This window comes from Archocentrus centrarchus, chromosome 16, assembly GCF_007364275.1.
Source record: "Archocentrus centrarchus isolate MPI-CPG fArcCen1 chromosome 16, fArcCen1, whole genome shotgun sequence".
NCBI lineage: Eukaryota > Metazoa > Chordata > Actinopteri > Cichliformes > Cichlidae > Archocentrus > Archocentrus centrarchus.
This window is the reverse complement of record NC_044361.1, coordinates 7,639,121-7,657,096: the sequence shown is the minus strand read 5'-3', so window position 1 is coordinate 7,657,096 and position 17,976 is coordinate 7,639,121. Positions and strand designations below refer to the sequence as shown.

General features: G+C 39.6%; 1 protein-coding gene and 2 pseudogenes across 1 annotated transcript; 1 reads left to right on the top strand and 2 right to left on the bottom strand.

Moving 5' to 3' along the window:
• Positions 1-499: 499 nt before the first annotated feature.
• On the top strand, positions 500-5,910 carry LOC115795006 (myelin-associated glycoprotein-like; annotated as a pseudogene).
• Positions 5,911-6,329: 419 nt separating this feature from the next.
• Positions 6,330-14,515, bottom strand: LOC115795005 (B-cell receptor CD22-like; annotated as a pseudogene).
• Positions 14,516-14,736: 221 nt separating this feature from the next.
• LOC115794453 (interferon-inducible GTPase 5-like) lies at positions 14,737-17,383 on the bottom strand. Its single transcript, XM_030749978.1, has 2 exons — positions 17,271-17,383; positions 14,737-16,713 (listed from the first exon to the last, which is right to left on the bottom strand). The coding sequence occupies exon 2, from the start codon at positions 16,709-16,711 to the stop codon at positions 15,572-15,574; it is 1,140 nt and encodes a 379-aa protein (XP_030605838.1). The 5' UTR covers positions 16,712-16,713; positions 17,271-17,383; the 3' UTR covers positions 14,737-15,571.
• Positions 17,384-17,976: the final 593 nt, after the last annotated feature.

Sequence of the window (17,976 nt, the reverse complement as noted above, 5' to 3'; positions counted from 1 at the left end):
GGATAGATCTACTCCAAAGTCTGACCCTACCATCCACATGTCGCAGCAGAAACCGACACTCATCAGTACAGGCAACGTTTTTTCATCTTCTGTCGTCCAATTTTGGTGAGCCTGTGGAACTGCAGCCTCAGTTCCTGTTCAATAGCTTCTTTCACACTGCACCAGTGCTTTTTTTTCAGTAAGGTGTTTTATATTTCTCACAAAATTATTAATTAAGATTTAAATTTTGTTATAAAATTCTGCATTGGGGTTGAGACAGCAAGAAATAGAGAGTATCAAAAACCCTCTTCTTGTGCTAAGTGCCACTCCCCACACACATCTGACAGCAGCTGAGTGTGCCATCCAAACACACTGCCAGTCTGACATGACTCACTTGTTGGATTATTACCACTGACCCTTTAACACCAGCAAAGCTTTAATTTGAACTTTATTAATATTTACATTATCACTGTATACTTTAAAATTATCTCAGATTTGGGATCTCGATTAAACTTGTTTTCCCCCAGAAGGGAGAGACGCTGTATGCTGAACACCACTGTTGGCTTTTAAGGTAAGAATTTTTTTAATGACCACTAGCTGTAATTTTTTTTTTAACATAACTCTGATATATTTAGAAAAAAAACTATTTCAGTTTTAAAGTTTTAAACTTACGCGTATATACATGAATTCAAGTGCTCTATGTGAGAATAATTTTTGAAATACTAGCAAGTGCTCGAAATTATGAGCTAAGGCTCTCAAAAGCTTAATACAATATTAATTTGCTTCAGCAATAAAATTAATAGTTTGCAGAATGGAAATTGTGAGACTCTCAGTTTGTCCCAGTGATTAAATTGCTTTTTTCAGTCTGATCATAAACCATGAAATAAAACATATTGTAGTCCTTTCTGTATCCAGTACCTCTCTAGGATCATCAGATAAACATGGCAGGTGCTATAAAAGTTTTCTTCATATGCTGTCTACTTCAAGGTATGTTATTTAAATTTCAGTCATGTTATCAATCCTTCCTCATATGCTGAACTTTGACACTGGCAGTTATTAGAATATTGACCTTAGCTTGGCTGATTACTGTTTCACCTCAGGTAGCCTATGCCAAAACTGGGCTGTCTTCTTGCCTCAGAAAGTAGAGGGATTGAGTGGATCCTGTGTGGTGATCCGCTGCAGATTCAGCTTGCCCCCAGAATGGGAAAAATTCCTGGATGATTCCTGCAAAGCCATCTGGAAGAGAGGCTGGAGCAGAACTGAGGTGTTTGATTCCAGCCTCACCGCTGCAAGTGGAAGCTTAAACATCCAGCAAGGAAATCTGACTGGGATCCTGCGTGATAAAGACTGCACCACCATCTTCAACAGCATGCCATCGAGCCATTATGACAACTATTACTTCAGACTGCAGTGTGACAATGAGCTAAAGTTTAACTTTCCTTCAAGTGTCCTCATCACCACTCAAAGTTTGTCACCTCCTCTTGCTCCTGTGCATTTGCTGTATTTTAGTTCTTCTTGTCATTTTATTATTATTCCACTTTTCAGTTTCACTGCCTAAACCTACAATGACTCCATCCAGCCTGGAGGTAGAAGAAGGGACTCCCGTTACATTGACCTGCTCAGCTGTTGCTCCCTGTCCTGTTCTTCCTCCCCTTCTGACATGGTTGCCCAGCATAGGTGATACAGAGGAGGATGTGGAAGCTAATCCTGCAACCTCTGTGATGAACTTCACAGCGTCTTACCTTCACAATGGACAAAAGGTTTCTTGTACTGCTTTCTATAACCGACAAGTTGGGAAGAGTGACCTGTACGAAAAAAGTTTGACTCTAAGTGTTCTTTGTGAGTATTTTTCTGGAATTTTCATGCTTTAACATGCAGATGATTACTACTTGTTTGTCTCAGCTGCTGTTTAGCATTTTTTTCAGCCTGAATATGAGAGCGAGTGAATAGTTTTACTCTCTGTGATAGCCCTGGTGACCGGTCCAAGGCACGCCTCCTATATTTTTTTAATATGTTGCACTGGTTATGAGTGGCCAACAAAATCTGACATATGCAAACATATTATTATTTAGATTTTCATATTTGTCTTTCAGATCCTCCAAATAATACATCAGTCAGTTACTCTGGTCCTGTAAAGAGGGCAGCTTGGTGACCATGACTTGCAACACCAATGCAAATCCAGCTGTGGACACTTACACCTGGTACAAAGTGAATGGAGATCAGGTGGCAGTGGTGGGATCAAAGAAGAGGTTTTCAGCCACAATCTCAGAAGTTGACAGTCAGTTTTTTTGCGCAGTCACTAACAGATATGGGACACAAAACTCTTCCATCGCTCAGATAGACGTACAGTGTAAGTCACGCTGAAACATAAACACATAGTAACATGTTGGGCCACAGCATAGACTGAACCCACGCTTGTTTGTTTTTCCAGTTTCTCCCAGGGAAACGACAGTAATCGTTGACCCCTCTGGTCCAATTCTGGAAGGCAGCTCTGTTTCCCTGCTCTGTAAGAGCCGCTCGAACCCACCAGCGAGCAACTACACCTGGTACAGAGACAATGAAGTGGATGAAGAGCTCGGACCAATCTTGGTTATAGGCAGTGCCGACACCAGCCACAGTGGTGATTACTGCTGCACAGCAAAAAATGATCTGGGAGAGGAAATGTCGGAAGCAATTCAGCTGGACATTGAGTGTGAGTTAATTTAACACAGAAAAGACATTTATACTGAAAAAAAACAGAACTGTATGTCTCCAGTGTGCTCACATCCTGAATATGGCTCTACTATATATTCAGCTGTGCTCAGCCAAACATGATCTGGGGCCAAGACTTGTTCACAGGGCAGCACTAGTGTCTGAGTTATGGACAGTAACACATTGTCAAATTGCGTGACAACCTCAAAATCCTTCTGTGTCAGGGGTCCATCATGACTGAGCTCCACTGTGTCCACATGTGTGCCAGTGTCTTCATGTGTACAGTGGATGTTTTGTTTTGTTTGTGTCCTCTTAGTTTACTTGGAAAATCACCACTGCTCCTTTTTACCTTCATGTTTGCTGTCCTAAATCGAAAAACAAAACCTTAATCCCATCAAAAATGAAATAAATGAATAAGAATGACAAAAAAAAAAAATTATGCATACTTATTATTCATTTTCAGTCCTAAAACTTGCCATGAAGAATCCTAAGTTGCATATTTTCTGAAATTCTGAGTATGCATTCCCACAAAAGTAAAAGACATTTTTGGATGCATTAGTAACAGGAGACATTATTTCTTTCAGATCCTCCTAAAAACACTTCGCTGTCCGTCGATCCTTCTGGTCCCGTGCTGGACGGCAGCTCTGTGACTCTGACTTGCACGAGCATCGCCAATCCAGCAGCGGTGAACTTCACATGGTTTCGGGGTGGCGGGGAAAAAAAAGGAGGCGGTCGGCTTTGAGCAAGACTTCACCTTCAATGTGACCAAACTCTCAGAAGATCAATATTACTGTAAAGCTCTGAATGTCCATGGAGCTGAATGCTCGTTGCCCGCCAGCATTGATGTCACATGTAAGACTTATTCATCTTTTCATTCCTTTGAAGCCCCTGTTTCCCTATACTATGAACCCATTACCTTCTTTGTCTCAGTTCCTCCAGAGATCCTGTCTTCTTCACGCGGCGTCAAGATTTTGTCCCAGATCCGATGTACCTGCGACACTCAGGGGAACCCGCTTCCCTCCTTGATTTGGAAGCTGGCTGGTGAACCTGTCAGTCACTCTGCTGACATCCCAATCCGGGAAGTAACCCTGGACAGCACGATCATGAGGAGTGTCATCACTCTGTACCACCTGGGCCAGGACATGCCCTCTCTAGTCTGCCTCAGTAACAACTCCCTGGGCTCTGATAATTTGGCTTTCAATGTGTCTTCTAGTGAAACTCAGCTAGGTAGAGAAATCTGTAGGAGGCTTCACTTTATATTTGGCTTTTGTGTTGCATTATTTGCCTTTTTTTACTGATTGATGCATTTTCTGGGGGTTTTTCAGTCCTCCATACTGTTTCTCTGCTGATCGGCTCTGGAGCAGGAGCGCTGGGGATGCTGCTGGTGTGCGCACCACTGCTGATATCCATTTACAGGTGAGAGAACATGGAAACACAACTGAAAAGGTTGCTAACTCTGCTTGTAACAGACATTTTCAAAGTAGGCTAGAAATAACATATAGAATAGAAAATGCACACGATGGAGACATTTGTTGACCGATTTTGAGCAAGCATGGCTACCACACATCATTGCTAATAAGACACAACGTCCTAATGTAATGTCTTAAAGTTGGACATGCACATGTAATGCATGATTTATGACAAAATCAAAACTAGTATAGAAGCTATTCTATGGGTACGACTCCTCTTTGGAGTGTAAGAGATCCTGGGTTCAAATCCTAGATGAACCCTGAATTTGTGCTGCGTCTTTGGTTTAGGGGACAAAGTCTTGGTCTCTCAAGACAATATAAAAGCTAAAATGCTGGGTCATTGTTGACTTAGGCAGGGGAAGAGGTGAATGTCAGCTGGAGTTTAAAAAAAAAGGCTGCAGTGGTAGAATCAAGAGATTGTGAACTCTTCAAATTAACCAATCACAGGGCCCCAAATGTGTCAGCATCATACACACATCTCACACCCACATGTAAGAGAAGTCTCGCCCATAAATAATGAACAACATATAAAGGATAGAGCACCACAGCAGGATTCAGTATGAAACCCATGCTATGTGGAATCTAAAACCTGTAGTGTACACATATTCTGAGAGTAAAGTTTTCTGAATCTTAACCTTGTGGCAATAAATTTCCTTAAAAAAATGTCTGCATGTTTCATCTTTAATGAGAACACTAAACGAGTAGACATTTAACTAAGCCTTTCTGTGATGGTTTTAGGAAAAGGAAGGGAAATATTTCACTTCACCAGGGGCTTGTGGACACTTCAGATTGTTTGGCCACCAGTGAGGTGAGTTCATGTCCTTGAAAACATATGGGTTGGTGGTGCTAAACATGATAAAAGTAATCGTAAATGACAAAAAAACAAAAATAACATATTGTGATTCTGGTAATGGTGGGTTTTGTTTGAAAAATTCTGGCATGGTAAACATTTTTTTCTCCCAAAACTCTGTTACTGAAGCACACCATTGTGGTTTCTCTGTAGACTAATCCTTCAAAAGTGGATGTGATTCATGTCAACAAAGCAATTCTTGAGGAGGAAGCAGGAGAATGCAAGGAAGACGTTAATGTGGACTTTGCTGAACTCCAGGCCAGATCGGAGGGTAAGCTCGGAGAGGGTGAGATCAGAGGCCTGGCCTCCAAGACTGCCATGAATTCTGAGATCCTCCGAGATCCACCAAGCAATGGACGAGTTGCAAAGGAAGGAGAAATACTTGCGGATGCTCATTTGGGAAAAGAGAAAGATGTTAAAGGTCTTACGGGAGGGGTTAATGAAAAAGCGGTTGCTTAGCTTTAGAAGAAGCTCAGGAGTTTGGACGTCATCAGTATTTGGCTGTCAGCAGATGAACAGGAAAACATCTTAAATCCTTCAGTAACGGAGGTAAGAACTGCCCTGCAGGCAACATCTTACCCGGTAGTAATGCCACAAGCTTGTGGTTTCCCACCCTGATCTTTATCCTCATCTCTGTAAATCTCTTCTGTCAATTCTTCTCCTGTCTTATCACTAAAAACTGCATGACAGAAAGAAATACATCACATGAATTAAGTACACACAGTAGGTGGTAACCTGACACAGATATCAGAAGAAATCTGGGTGCTGAGGCTGAATCTTTAACCTTCTTACAATGTTTATAACGCTACTGCTTCTATTTAATCTTTGAAGACTAACCTTTGTCTTAGAGTTCTTCTAGTTTTTAAAAGTTTGTGCAGAGTATAAGAAACAGGTACAGTCTGATATTTGTTCAGCACTTATTTTTATTGATAACTTTGTGATGCATATGTGTGTTTGCTATTATTTAGAAAAATAAACAATAAAATACACAAGTAATTGTTCCTGCAGTCAAGCTGGCGAACAACGACTAATGCTAAAGCAGGTTATGAAATGGAACTATGCATACAGTAAAGTACATTATTTTCAAAACACAGACACACATCAGAAGCCTGAACAGCAGGATGGCAGCACAGCTTTACAACGCTGCAGTCATGTCATTTTATTATCTGTCCACCCCAAGCAATGTTACATCTGTCAAGAATATGGGTTTGGGGATTTTTTGCTGCACAGAAATCAAAGCCAAAATAATATCCTTGGAGTGAGAAAAGGAAAGAGTGACAAAAACCTTGTTTAATGTACTTAACCTGACAAATATATTTCAGGATGCCTAATGCAAGTGGCAGAGATATCTGAGTAGGATGAAATTATTTTAAGTCAGATTTTGACCTCAGAGTACTGAGTCCTGTCTTCAGAGCTGCTGCTGCTGCTGCTGCTGCTGCTGGAGTCGTTCCTTGCTTTCTGGTGTCCAGACTTTGGCTTAAAGTTCACCTGAGTATAGTTGATCTCAACGTCATCTTCGCTGGTATCTGTGTCTGTGTCAAAGTCATATGTATATGGAGGTTTGGAGGCTGCTACTGTACTGATGTTCTCATAGTCCTGCAGCCTTTCTTGTTCGTTCTAGAGGATAAAGAGTGACAAAACTGTGTCATCATTTCTGACAGTATCTGGATTTCATGCAAAACAAAATCTGTGTAAAAGATCATTTTAATTCTTTTCTTTTCCATAACTTAATGTTGCTTGTTATAAGAATGATTTGTAAACACATATGATATACAAATACAGTGCGATTAGGTAATAAACTGAATGTGATACATGTAAACTGCGATTCTGAAGTTTCTGACCTCTTTTGACTTCTTTGGCTTTGACACCACAGAGTACTCAGCATCCTCTGCTGGATCCCTGGAAAAGCATACAGTCATACAATAAGCCATGTAATAATGCTTAGGTGCTTTTTATATGCAAAATATGAAATCTCACTTTTTTTTTTTCACAAAGTCCAGAGACGCGTAGTTGAGGGAATCATTTTCCATGTGCCCACCATGTGCTCTGGTTGGGTTTTTTTGTGCAGAGGCAGCCTGAGCAGATGCAAACGGGAGACACCAATGAATGTGCAGGAGCAACTGAATCAGTTCATTCATGCTTTAAAAGGAAGCATGAGCAAGAACTATACCGACAGGATAAACAGTGAGGACAGCACACAACAGCTGGATCAGTAGGGCTTCTATAAAACGTATGAATTATGGCTTTAAAAAATGTGAACATGTTAACCCTGAAACATGTTTTTGAATGCATAATAGTTCTTGACTTTCTGCATCTACTGTGCAAAAAATAAATAAATAAATCCGGGTCTTTTGGCAATTACAAAAATTAGAAAGTTAGTTAATGAGAAATTTTGTTGAACTGTTCAGAATTTTGCTACTTTTTGTTTTAGGGTTTAACAGCAGTACTTCAAACGATACATTTACAGTTAAGTGACTCCATAAAACATAAAACAGGATATTTATTCACTAGAACATTATTTTAAATCAATTTAAATTTAACATTTAAAAGGCAGAAACATGTTTTAGGAGTCTGTTTTATGAAAGGGGAATGTGTCTTGAGAAGATGGATGATTTCGCATTATTTGCATAAAATCATAAAAAGGAACAGGCAAGAGGTTGAAATATCCTGAATTCCTGTCCTCAGACTGTTAGTGAACCTCCAAATGCATGTTGCATACAATTTGATTTATGCTCAGTTATATCTTTTATTACGCATCCTTTGCTGTTTCACTGCTCACTTTGACTTTTGCTGCAGTTTCTCATATACAGCTATTTATTTATTGATTGATCTTTTTAAATTGGGGTTTGTGGAGCTTGCTTTGATATGGTTGGCTCACCTGTTTGCCTTTGGGTAGATTCACGGTAGAGTAAACTGTGTTTATGTTGGATGCAGTCCTGTGGAACAGCATGGATGATAATAAGAAAAACATGCGTATTAAGTGTCTGGATAACAAAGTAAACCCTCAGTGTACCATTCATATCTGAAGGACTTTAAATGGATGCTTTGACTGAATAGTGAGCAGCAGCATCCAGCTGTCTACCCAACAATGTGCTCCTTGTTGCGAGTCGGACAGAGCGAGCGGCCGCTGACTTACGTGCTGTCTGGATGACGCTCGTGTCGTTGGGCGTTTGGCCGACACGGTTGGTCTGGCAGGAGGTCATCTCTGCTCCTGAACGGCTCTGTCACAACAATCCGATTCCCGCTGCTCCTTCTGACTCCATTCCGCCAGCCCTGATTCAGTTTACACAGAAACATCAAATTTTTGTTTAATTTGAGTAATAGCTGAAAATATTGTACATATGAGTTACATATGGAGTACCAGACAACCACCACAGGCCCTCGCGTTTGTAGTTCCCCGTTGAGTTAATCTGTTCCTCTTGCGTCTGAAACCAAAAGGGAGAGAAGAGCAGTTACACGGGCCGATCATCTGAACACCTTTTTTTTCTGATCAAAAAACATTTCTTATTTCTACATTACCTGTACAAAAGGAAGATTACGCATAAAATGAGCAAAACGAGACATAAGAAGAAGAACTTCAAGATCGTCGTAACTGTGTCTGCGGTGAGAAGAGACAGAGCATCAGTACTTGGAGAGATTTGTGAACAGGTAGCACAAATCCCCCCCAAAAAAGCAACCCAAACTCACCGTCAAACAGCCTGATTGGCTCAGATGCTTTTTCACCAATCTCATTCCTTGCGACACAGTAGTGCTCCCCAGACTGCAGTGAGCTCACTGTGGTGTTCTGATGGCTCGACATTTTTTCTTTCTGTTTTTCACCTGTCCTCCAGTACCACGAATAGTGTTCGACTGGAGGATAGCACCGACTGATGCAGGTCAGTGTCACAGAATATGTCCCATCCTCATGCTGTACTTCCTGTCCTTTTATGATCTTTGTGTATTTTGGACCATCTAAGCAGGAGAATCATTAAGAAAGGGAAGCAGGAAACAATGACTTCAGATACAGAGATGGTGGATAACTGTAGGAAAAGTTATAAACAATGAAAATGTACAGAATTTGATATTTTCCTTTCTGGCATCCCTCAGTGGCTGTTTCAAAAAACACACTCACACTTACTCACACTTGGATAAATGTACTCACACTTAACTTTAACCTCAACTTGCTCAGAATTTCCAGTTCCAATTTTGTTCGTGGCTGTACAGCTGTACCACCCGCTGTCAGAGACACTGGCAGATTTCACAGTGAAGTTCATCTGAGTTCCAATGGTGGATTTATTTTGCCCATCGGTCGCCTTCATCCAGATGATAGAGTTCACTGATGGGTAGGATTTGGCACTGCAATCCAGTGTTAATGACTCATTTTCTTTTATAACAAGACCAGGACGAGCTTCTACTTTCACCTCTTTGGGAATATCTGCATTCAACACAAATTTGTGTATTTAACACAAATAAACAAAAATTATTTTCCTCAAGCAAAACAATAGACAGATGTGTGTGTGTGTGCGTGCACATGCGCATAACTATGTTTCTGTGTACCTGTCTCATAGTGTATTATTATAAGGGGGAGCCAAGGGGGTGGGGGGTCTGGAAATTAAATCAATAATGAATGAAGAAAGAAAAAATGAATAAAGTAAAAAAAAAAAAATTAAATTCAAAAAGGAAACTAAACAAGATCAAGTCTTAAAGGTATTTATTTTTCTAAAAGGAAACTGAATCCTAGAATGGAATTGGCTTTGACGTAATCTGAATAACACAACGCATCACTTGATCACTCACATTTCACCACCAGTTTCTTCTTTGGGCTTTTCAGGCTTCCTTCACTGTTTGTGGCTTTGCATATGTAAAAACCTGCGTGGGCTGAAGTTGCAGCAAAATTGTAGGAGTCGTTGGTGGGCAAAATACTTTCTGGGGTCTGAGAATTTGATGTTAAAGGTCCCGCCAAGGTGAAAGACGATGATGGAAAACTTTCAGCGGCGCACCTGACTGTGACAGTCTGGCCTTCAGTGACCTCATCAGTCATATGCAGCTTGGTATTGCTGGGAGGAACTGTGGAGAGGAAGCAGCTGTGAGCTTGATTTATTCATTTTTATCACATTGAATGATAAGACAAGATCACTCGTTGAAAATAAAGTCAAGCTCTACCAGAGTTAGATAAAACTGTTGTTGTTTGTCTACTCGGTCCTATTCTCAAACCAGCATTCTCTAACACATTATTGTCTTTATTTAATTTGCATAAAAGTTGGAATTTACAAAGAATTTGTGCTTTTATTTGAGTTAAATATCTATTTTTTTATGTGGCAGCATTGGGCTACTATAATTGAGTCTTCCCTACACACAAAACAGCATGTTAATGTTTTTATACTTAGATTTGTATATAAACAAAGAACCAGTTATCTTAATTAATGAGCATTGAGGTTTCTGGTAGCCTGAATTAGTAAGCAGGGCACAGAGCCAGTCTATTTCACCTTGCTTTTATGATTGGCTAAACTAACTGTGTGTTTTAGATGCAGCTTCATTTAAATCTGTGCTAGAACAGTAATAACCTGATTTACCTTAAAGAAAACATGAATAACCTTTTTTTTTTTTGAAAAGTATATATATATATATATATATATATAATGTATATCTGTCTGCAAAGTACTTACATAATACTTGTATGTGCACCGGCTCACTGGTGTCCCCTCTGTCAACAATGTTGCTCGCATTGCATATGTACCATGCATCATATGCTCTTTGTACTTTCATTAAGGTAAGAGGGTTTCTGGAACCCATAAACGTCTTCTGGGAAGAGTCACTCCTATAACGGTACCAGGAGTAGCTCAACTCGTGGGGATACGCATCAGTTTCACAAGTGAGTTGAAGCGATCCGCCAATTTTCACTGTTGTATTTTTAAAGAAATTCGGGTGTTCCTTGGCTTGTCTGGAAAAAAGAAATAACTTTCAGACTATATTTGAGACTAAAACAATCTATACAGCATCAGTACTAATTAATTTTTCTTCATAGACATACAGAATACAGAGGTGCAAAACTTACATCGAACCAAAAGTTCAAGTGTTTTTGATCCAGAACCCACAGTGTTCTCAGCTTTACATGTGTAGTTACCGCTGTCTTCTGGCTTAAGATGTTCAACAACATATGTTTGTCCCTGTTTAAGAGTTTTTTTGTCTTTCAGCCAAGTAAAGAAAAGTGGTGGTGGGTTGCTTCTCTTAGCAGAACATGTAAAATTGATTCTGTATCCTTCCATAAATTCTTTTGGGTTTCTTTGAGACTCCTGTGAAATCTGGATGTCAACATCAGGAACATCTAAAACAGAAGTTGTCAGCGTTTGGTGAGGTTGAATTAATAATCAGGCCTGATAAATCAGAACTACAAAAGGATAAAACATATGATTTCCATATAAAATACAGGCCTTTTCCAAATACAGTAAACTGCACCAACAAAAGCTTAAACTACTGAGAATCGAAAACATTAACAGACATTCAGATATAAGAAAATTCGGTGAAAAAAAAAATATATATATATATATATAGCCAATTGAAGTAATTCAAGTAAAACAGTACTCACATGTAACATTGATAGTCACCTCTTCTGAGTTTTTAATCCCATGACTGTTTTGAGCTGTACAATGGTACGATCCAGTGTGGGGTTTTTTAACTGATGGGATCGTCCAGCTGGCCTCTGTGGAATGCACTTTGTTATTTTTCATCCATTTAAAAGAGGGGTTCGGCTGTCCTTTAGCAGAGCAAGTGAGAGTGACAGACTGTCCTTCCTTTACAATTGTAGAGCTCGTATTTGCTGATACGCTTTTTGGAGCGTCTGTTTAAAAAAATCAGTACAGGTTAGCAAACATTAGTCTGCACACAGGTACTCAGTGGGTTGACTGTTAACACAAATATAATTCAACAAGTACAGCAAGGTTTATTACTTTTACTGAAAAGTTTTTTTTTTTAATCTTTCATCTTGCAGCAGAACAAAATCATTTCTTGATGGTAGATCTGTTTCAGTCAACTTATCAATTCTTATAACCCCTTCTGATTTTATTCTCAAACAATAATAATAGATGTTTCACAGAGAATTTTGTGTTTTCAGCAGAAATTGTAGGTCCACTCATCAGTAGAAAAGACATTAATAAACTTTTCCAGTTATGAACTCACATCCTACAGTAAGGCTGATATTCCGGATCAAACATTTGTCGCTGTTGTTCTCTGTTTGGCATGAAAACATGCTTCCATCATCTTCCCAAGTGGCATTAAAGCTCAGTGTGGTCTCTTTAGATTTCTGTGATTTTGTTGAAAGTGGGGAAAGTTGTCCCGAAGTGATTTTGATTTCAGGGTCTGAAGGACATGAGCTTGATGTAGAGCATGTAAGTGTTACGGTGTCATTTTCAGTCACGTTTTTTGATCCCTCAAAAGTGAGCAGACATGGATTTTCTGCAAATATAGGCAAAAGGAAGAGTCAGCAGGAATGTGATAAACTGTAAAAGTATAAAATACAAGCACTATGGATACATTTGGTTTAGGAAAAATGTGACAGCACCATGAAGAGTTAAAAAAACTTCTCTGGAGTCATAGATTGATGTTACTGGCTGAGTTAACACTCATAAAGCCAGAGTTTATGCGTGATTTAAAATAGCTTCTAAATTATCATAAATTCTTCTGTGGTCTGATGATTGGACTACCTGGTGCTCATCATATCAATCAGTATGTGCAAGAGAGAGACCGTTTTATTAATATTTCCCATGAGAACCCCAATAAGATGCAGAAAGAGGAGTTCTAATTCTAGGTGGGTTTTTAAATTTTTTTTTATTATCATCTTAAGTAAAATCTGAGTTAAATTGTTATTGTTTTTTTTTAATATCCGAATTGACCAGTTTGCTTACCTCTATACCTGAGCTTTTTTATGCTCTCTTATTTTTATTCAATAATCATATTATTGAATTTTAACCAACCAGATTGTCACTCCAGCAGCTCATTTCAATATTTTTTATAGTGTAAAATATGTGAATACATTATATCTTTCAGTATGCTGATCTTTGTACTTACCTGTGACTGTGAGATTCATAAATGGTTTAGTCACCCATTTTTCTCTTCCTATAAATCTAAATGAATAGTTTCCTGTGTCAGTTTTTTTCAGGTCCTGGATCAAAATACTGCACCATGTATATGGCTCTGATGACTTTCCATTTCCCCAACTTTTAGATGGAGAGCCCACATATTCCACCCTTTTGGCAAAGTGTGGACTGACAGGTTGTTGTGTTTTATTAGAACTGTAAATAATAGTTGCACTATAATCTTTTCCCTCAGTCCAAATTGCATCCTTCATCCAAAACCAGAATGCATTATGAAGGGTAATTTCTTTTAAGACTTTGCATTTGATTTCAATGCAGGACCCTTCTGCTGCTGTCAAGCTGGAGTCTTCTAGTTTGAAGAGATCACAAGAAAAACCTACAGTGATGAGAAGTGGAGAAGTTAGTATAATAAATGTGACCTCAATGCAATGATGAAAGAAAACATTGCTCTGATTATGGAGTAACGAAACACTTACTTTTAATTAGAGCCAGCAATATCAAACACCCAAAAGTATGAGCTTTCATTTTCAGGACTAAAGCTTGATTTCTGAAACAAAAACAGAATTTGTACACACCTCAACACATCCCAGTACATTTTTAATGCAATCATAATGTAAGCTTATGACTTATAACAAGATAACTTTTTGTTTTCAATGCAAAGCATTGTGGTTAATGAAATGGTTACACTGTAGACCATTTTCCCCACACAACTACAGATAGATCGATAGATGATGTTCGTGTATTGATAGATTAGTGTCCTTAACAAACTTTTGTTCTTTGACTCAATTTGTTTTTAAGTTCTGTTTGTTTTTTTACTTTAACACCTAAAATATATTTTGGGGAACATTTTCATTTTTGTTAAAATAGCTTTTGTTTGCTTCATCAGTCATGCATTTAATGACTCATTGCCTACACAAAAATGAAAACACCTAACATATATTTATATATACACACAATGCATTGTTTTATGAATTTTGTCATTTATCCTTCTGAAATTTAAATGCAACACAGGAGAAAATAAATTCAGTCTCAAAGGTTTGCAGCTTATTTATCACTTAAAAGTGCAGGTTTGTGGATACAAGGTTAGCATTTCCAGGGCAAACCTGAATCCAGACCAGAAATAATTTAAAATATTTCCCATTCTATCAAACAGATTTTACAAAACTGAACTTTCTTTAGAAAAAACAGAACAGAACATCAAACCATTGCAGTGCTCGAGATTAACCTTTACAAACTTCACTTACTGATAACTCATGAGTTGAATTAGGCAGTAGCGGGACCAGAACTTTTCAGACCAGACTGTACAGAAACAAGCTTATTCTTACCTTAGAGGACCCACTTAGAGTATGTAGAGAGCATAAGCCCTCCCAAAGTAGTAATAAGGAAGTTTTCACAGTTGACTTAAAATCTTGAAAACATTTGCATGCCCAGTCAAGCCAGAGGAGAATCTCTTAGCTGTAAAGAAGGTGATTCCTTTTTTCAACATGCTTTTTACATGCATTCTGTTGAACTCCCACTTCCTCTGTTTAAGGCATTATTAAATGTGAAAGCTCCTGGTGGTGAAATCCTACCAAATTGCCAGACAATGTCACCCTTGGACTTTCACCCAGGGAATAATTTCCTTCACTAAAAGGCACAAGCAGGTTCACACACAGATGAGACAAGAGACGAGGTTAGATGTTGTTAAAAGCAATACAATTTTTATTTTAAGGCATTAAAGCACACAAAAGCTAAAGAACAGAAAACCCTAACCCTAATGGGGACAGGGACCAGTGCAAGGGAGGAGGGAATCCCCCCTTGAGTGAACAACCACAGTCACAGGGAAACACAGCACCCACGAAGGAACGGGGGCAGGGGGACACCACCACCCAAGCCACCAGTACTGCCACCACCATGACCTCCAGCTACTGAAAAGCAATAAAAACAGTTTAAAAAAGTTAAAAAAAACCCCAAAACACTAAATAAACAAACTAATCAGAAACAAACAAATTTCCAAATAACAGAAGAAGTAAACAAAATACATCAACCAAAATAAGAGCCATAAAAGCCCCGCATTCATTCATTAAAACACTGGGAATTAACCCAAATTAAACACGAACACCAGCAGAACAGAACCGAGCCGCAGCGCAGCAGCCGATACCGAACAAGCAGAACACACTATGAAAGAAAGCAGCAAGCAGACAGGACAGCAGGAGCTCCAATCAGCTGGCAGTAGCGCGAGGTGAGATGAGTCAACCGAGGAGGGCTGCATCTAGCAAACATGGAGTTAGCACTGAAACAAAACAATGTTGTAATTCTAAAACCCACCTACCTACTTGAAGACAGTTTGCCAACACGTACTGTTATGTGAACAAGGATTTTTTGTTTGTTTGGGTTTTTAAACAGTCACAGAGAAGCTTAAAGTACTTAGCATTTATTTGCAGAATGCATGTTCACACAGCACTGACATATACTTTTGTGTTAAAAGCAAAAACATGCTTTTGAACATTACACATAGAGAAAAACCTTTGACCTCACTTCCCCTCTCTGAGAGCAGCTGCCAGTATGTTCTGCGCATCGGCTGCCATCTCATCAATAGCACCGTTTAAGGCTTGCAGCATAGCAGCAAAGGAGCGGCTGACAGAACGGGCATTTCTAGGCATCGCCATCTCCAGCAGCTTTGATGAAACTGTGGCCAAGTCCTTCTCTGCCACTGCCAGCCGCCTTTTCACTTCACCTTTGCTGACCTCCACCGACAGTGCACAGATTCGTAACTCTTTAAGTTTAGTAGGTTCTATGCCTCGCTGTTGGGCTAGTCGCTCCACTGATTCATCATCCAGGCAAAGAGATAACTGTGCTTTGGTCAAGATCCGCACTCCTATGCTTGAGTCCACTATAGATGCCACAAAGGGAACAGGAATAGCTGACACTCCACCTGACAGTGAGGCACCTGCCCATACTAAAGCTTTGAATGCTTCCTTTTTTTGAGTAACCAGGGCCGAGGTGAGCGTTGGTAAAGCTAAGACAAGGGCATGTGCTCGGATCTCTGGAAGGTCGTTACTCATATCTGCTAACAGACTAGGAAAGTCTGACTTCTCCAGCATGGATGGTCGAACAAGATAGATTTTAGGCTGTGCCACACCTTTGGATTTCAGCACTTCCAGACTGGCTTTCCTTTTTTCTTCCAGGATCTTTTCTGAGTCTTCCACTGAAGCTAAGACAATAAAGTACACAGTCTGTCGCTGCAGGGAAAGCGCCTCCAAGAAAACCTCCACACTGTTGGGTTGGACTGTCTGTGTGGATGTCATAAAGACCGCATTGTAGCGGAGGAACTTATAGCTATCCATGTATCCCTCTGGTTCAAATGGGGATATGTCTGGGACAGGTGGCAGGTCCCACAGGCGGAAGTCAGGGTGTTTAGGGTTAGGGTAGCCTGCTACTCCCTCTGGAGCAACAGGAGATGAAGCTGGAGCTGCTCCCTCATCATCAGCCCCGAGACCACGGAGGGAGTTCATAAAGGAGGCTTTTTCTTCCCCGCGGTCCCCCACCACAGCCAAGTTGATCCTGCTGATAAGGAGGTCTTCCACTGCTTCCTTGACATCTGATAACCTGTTGCTCTCAATAGACTCTTTAAGGGTCTCAAGGAGGTTTAGGCCTCTGAAGACATCAGCCATTGCTGAAGAAAGATGAAAAGTGCAGTGATTTAAAAAGGCCCAATAAAACTGGACTGTCCAGAAAAGTTCTCATGAATACTTTACCTTTCTGAGGTACAACATTAGACACGATTACAGCTAACAATTTGGTAAAAGGAAATGGAAGAGGCAGCTTTGAAAAACTAACCAAGAATCAGAATCAATAATTATTTTTGGTGTCACAGAAAATAACCTGCAAAAGAACTGTACCCAGGAAAGGTTTTATGTACTTGTAGATTATTTAAAATAATCAGTTTTGTGTTCATTTCTATCCACCCCACAGTATTTATTTAAGGCATAGTCAATAAATAAGTCACATACTGAATGTGACTGAATGGTTTCTAATGCTTCACAAGCAGAAAACTGTGTTCACTGACACGAGATTTCTCCTCTACTATTCTCATATGTTTTCATATACTGTTTGAAGCCCACAGAGGTACAGAAAAATAAAGACTTAGCAGAAGAAAAAACAAGAGAGAAATGCTGAAATGTCAAAAATACATTTCTGTTGATTTCATTCAACAATGTTACACACACTCACCTGCTCCTCTGGAACAGAAATAGCCCTTGTTTAAATATTTTGCTGTCAAATACTGATTCTCGTACAGCTCTGAAACACCGACAGCTTCAGGTTGATCTATTTAAGGGTCCATCCAGCTAGTGGAACATTCTAATCCTGTAAGCTCAGCCCTAATCCAAAATCACTTTAAGCACATACATGATTAATCTGAGTGTGTAAAGCTAGTGGCTTCCGTATGCTAGCCTACTGGAAGGCATACACATTTACCAGAAAGAGATACAGCTGTACAGCTACCTATATAATGATGTATTATTCATAGCTCAGGAGCTTGAAAAAGGGACAACTGGACCTCTTTTTGTTTCTGGAAGATGTTTCACCTCTCACCAGAAAGGCTTCTTCAGTTCTCAAACCAAAAGGTTGGAGAGACCCAGGTATTCAAGCCAGTTGCCCCTTTTTCAGGCTCTGAAGGCTACTGTGACCTGGATGACTGAGAACCTACAAAGACATATTATTCATAGGGTAATATATGCTCTTTCAAAACAGGCATTTGTTATAAGCAAATGTTCACAAATAAGTACAACTGTTATCTGAGAAATAATTTTAATAGAACAGTGAATATAGCTGACTGTATGGTTATGAAAAAGTGTCTTGAAAAGCGCAGCTCAAAGTAGAGCCTCTGCTCCTCCACATTGAAAGGAGCCAAAAGGAGTTCATGCACCTGACTGGG

Coding starts and splice junctions, on each gene's coding strand:
- LOC115794453 (XM_030749978.1), bottom strand. CDS start 16,711: ATGGCTGATGTCTTCAGAGGCCTAAACCTCCTTGAGACCCTTAAAGAG.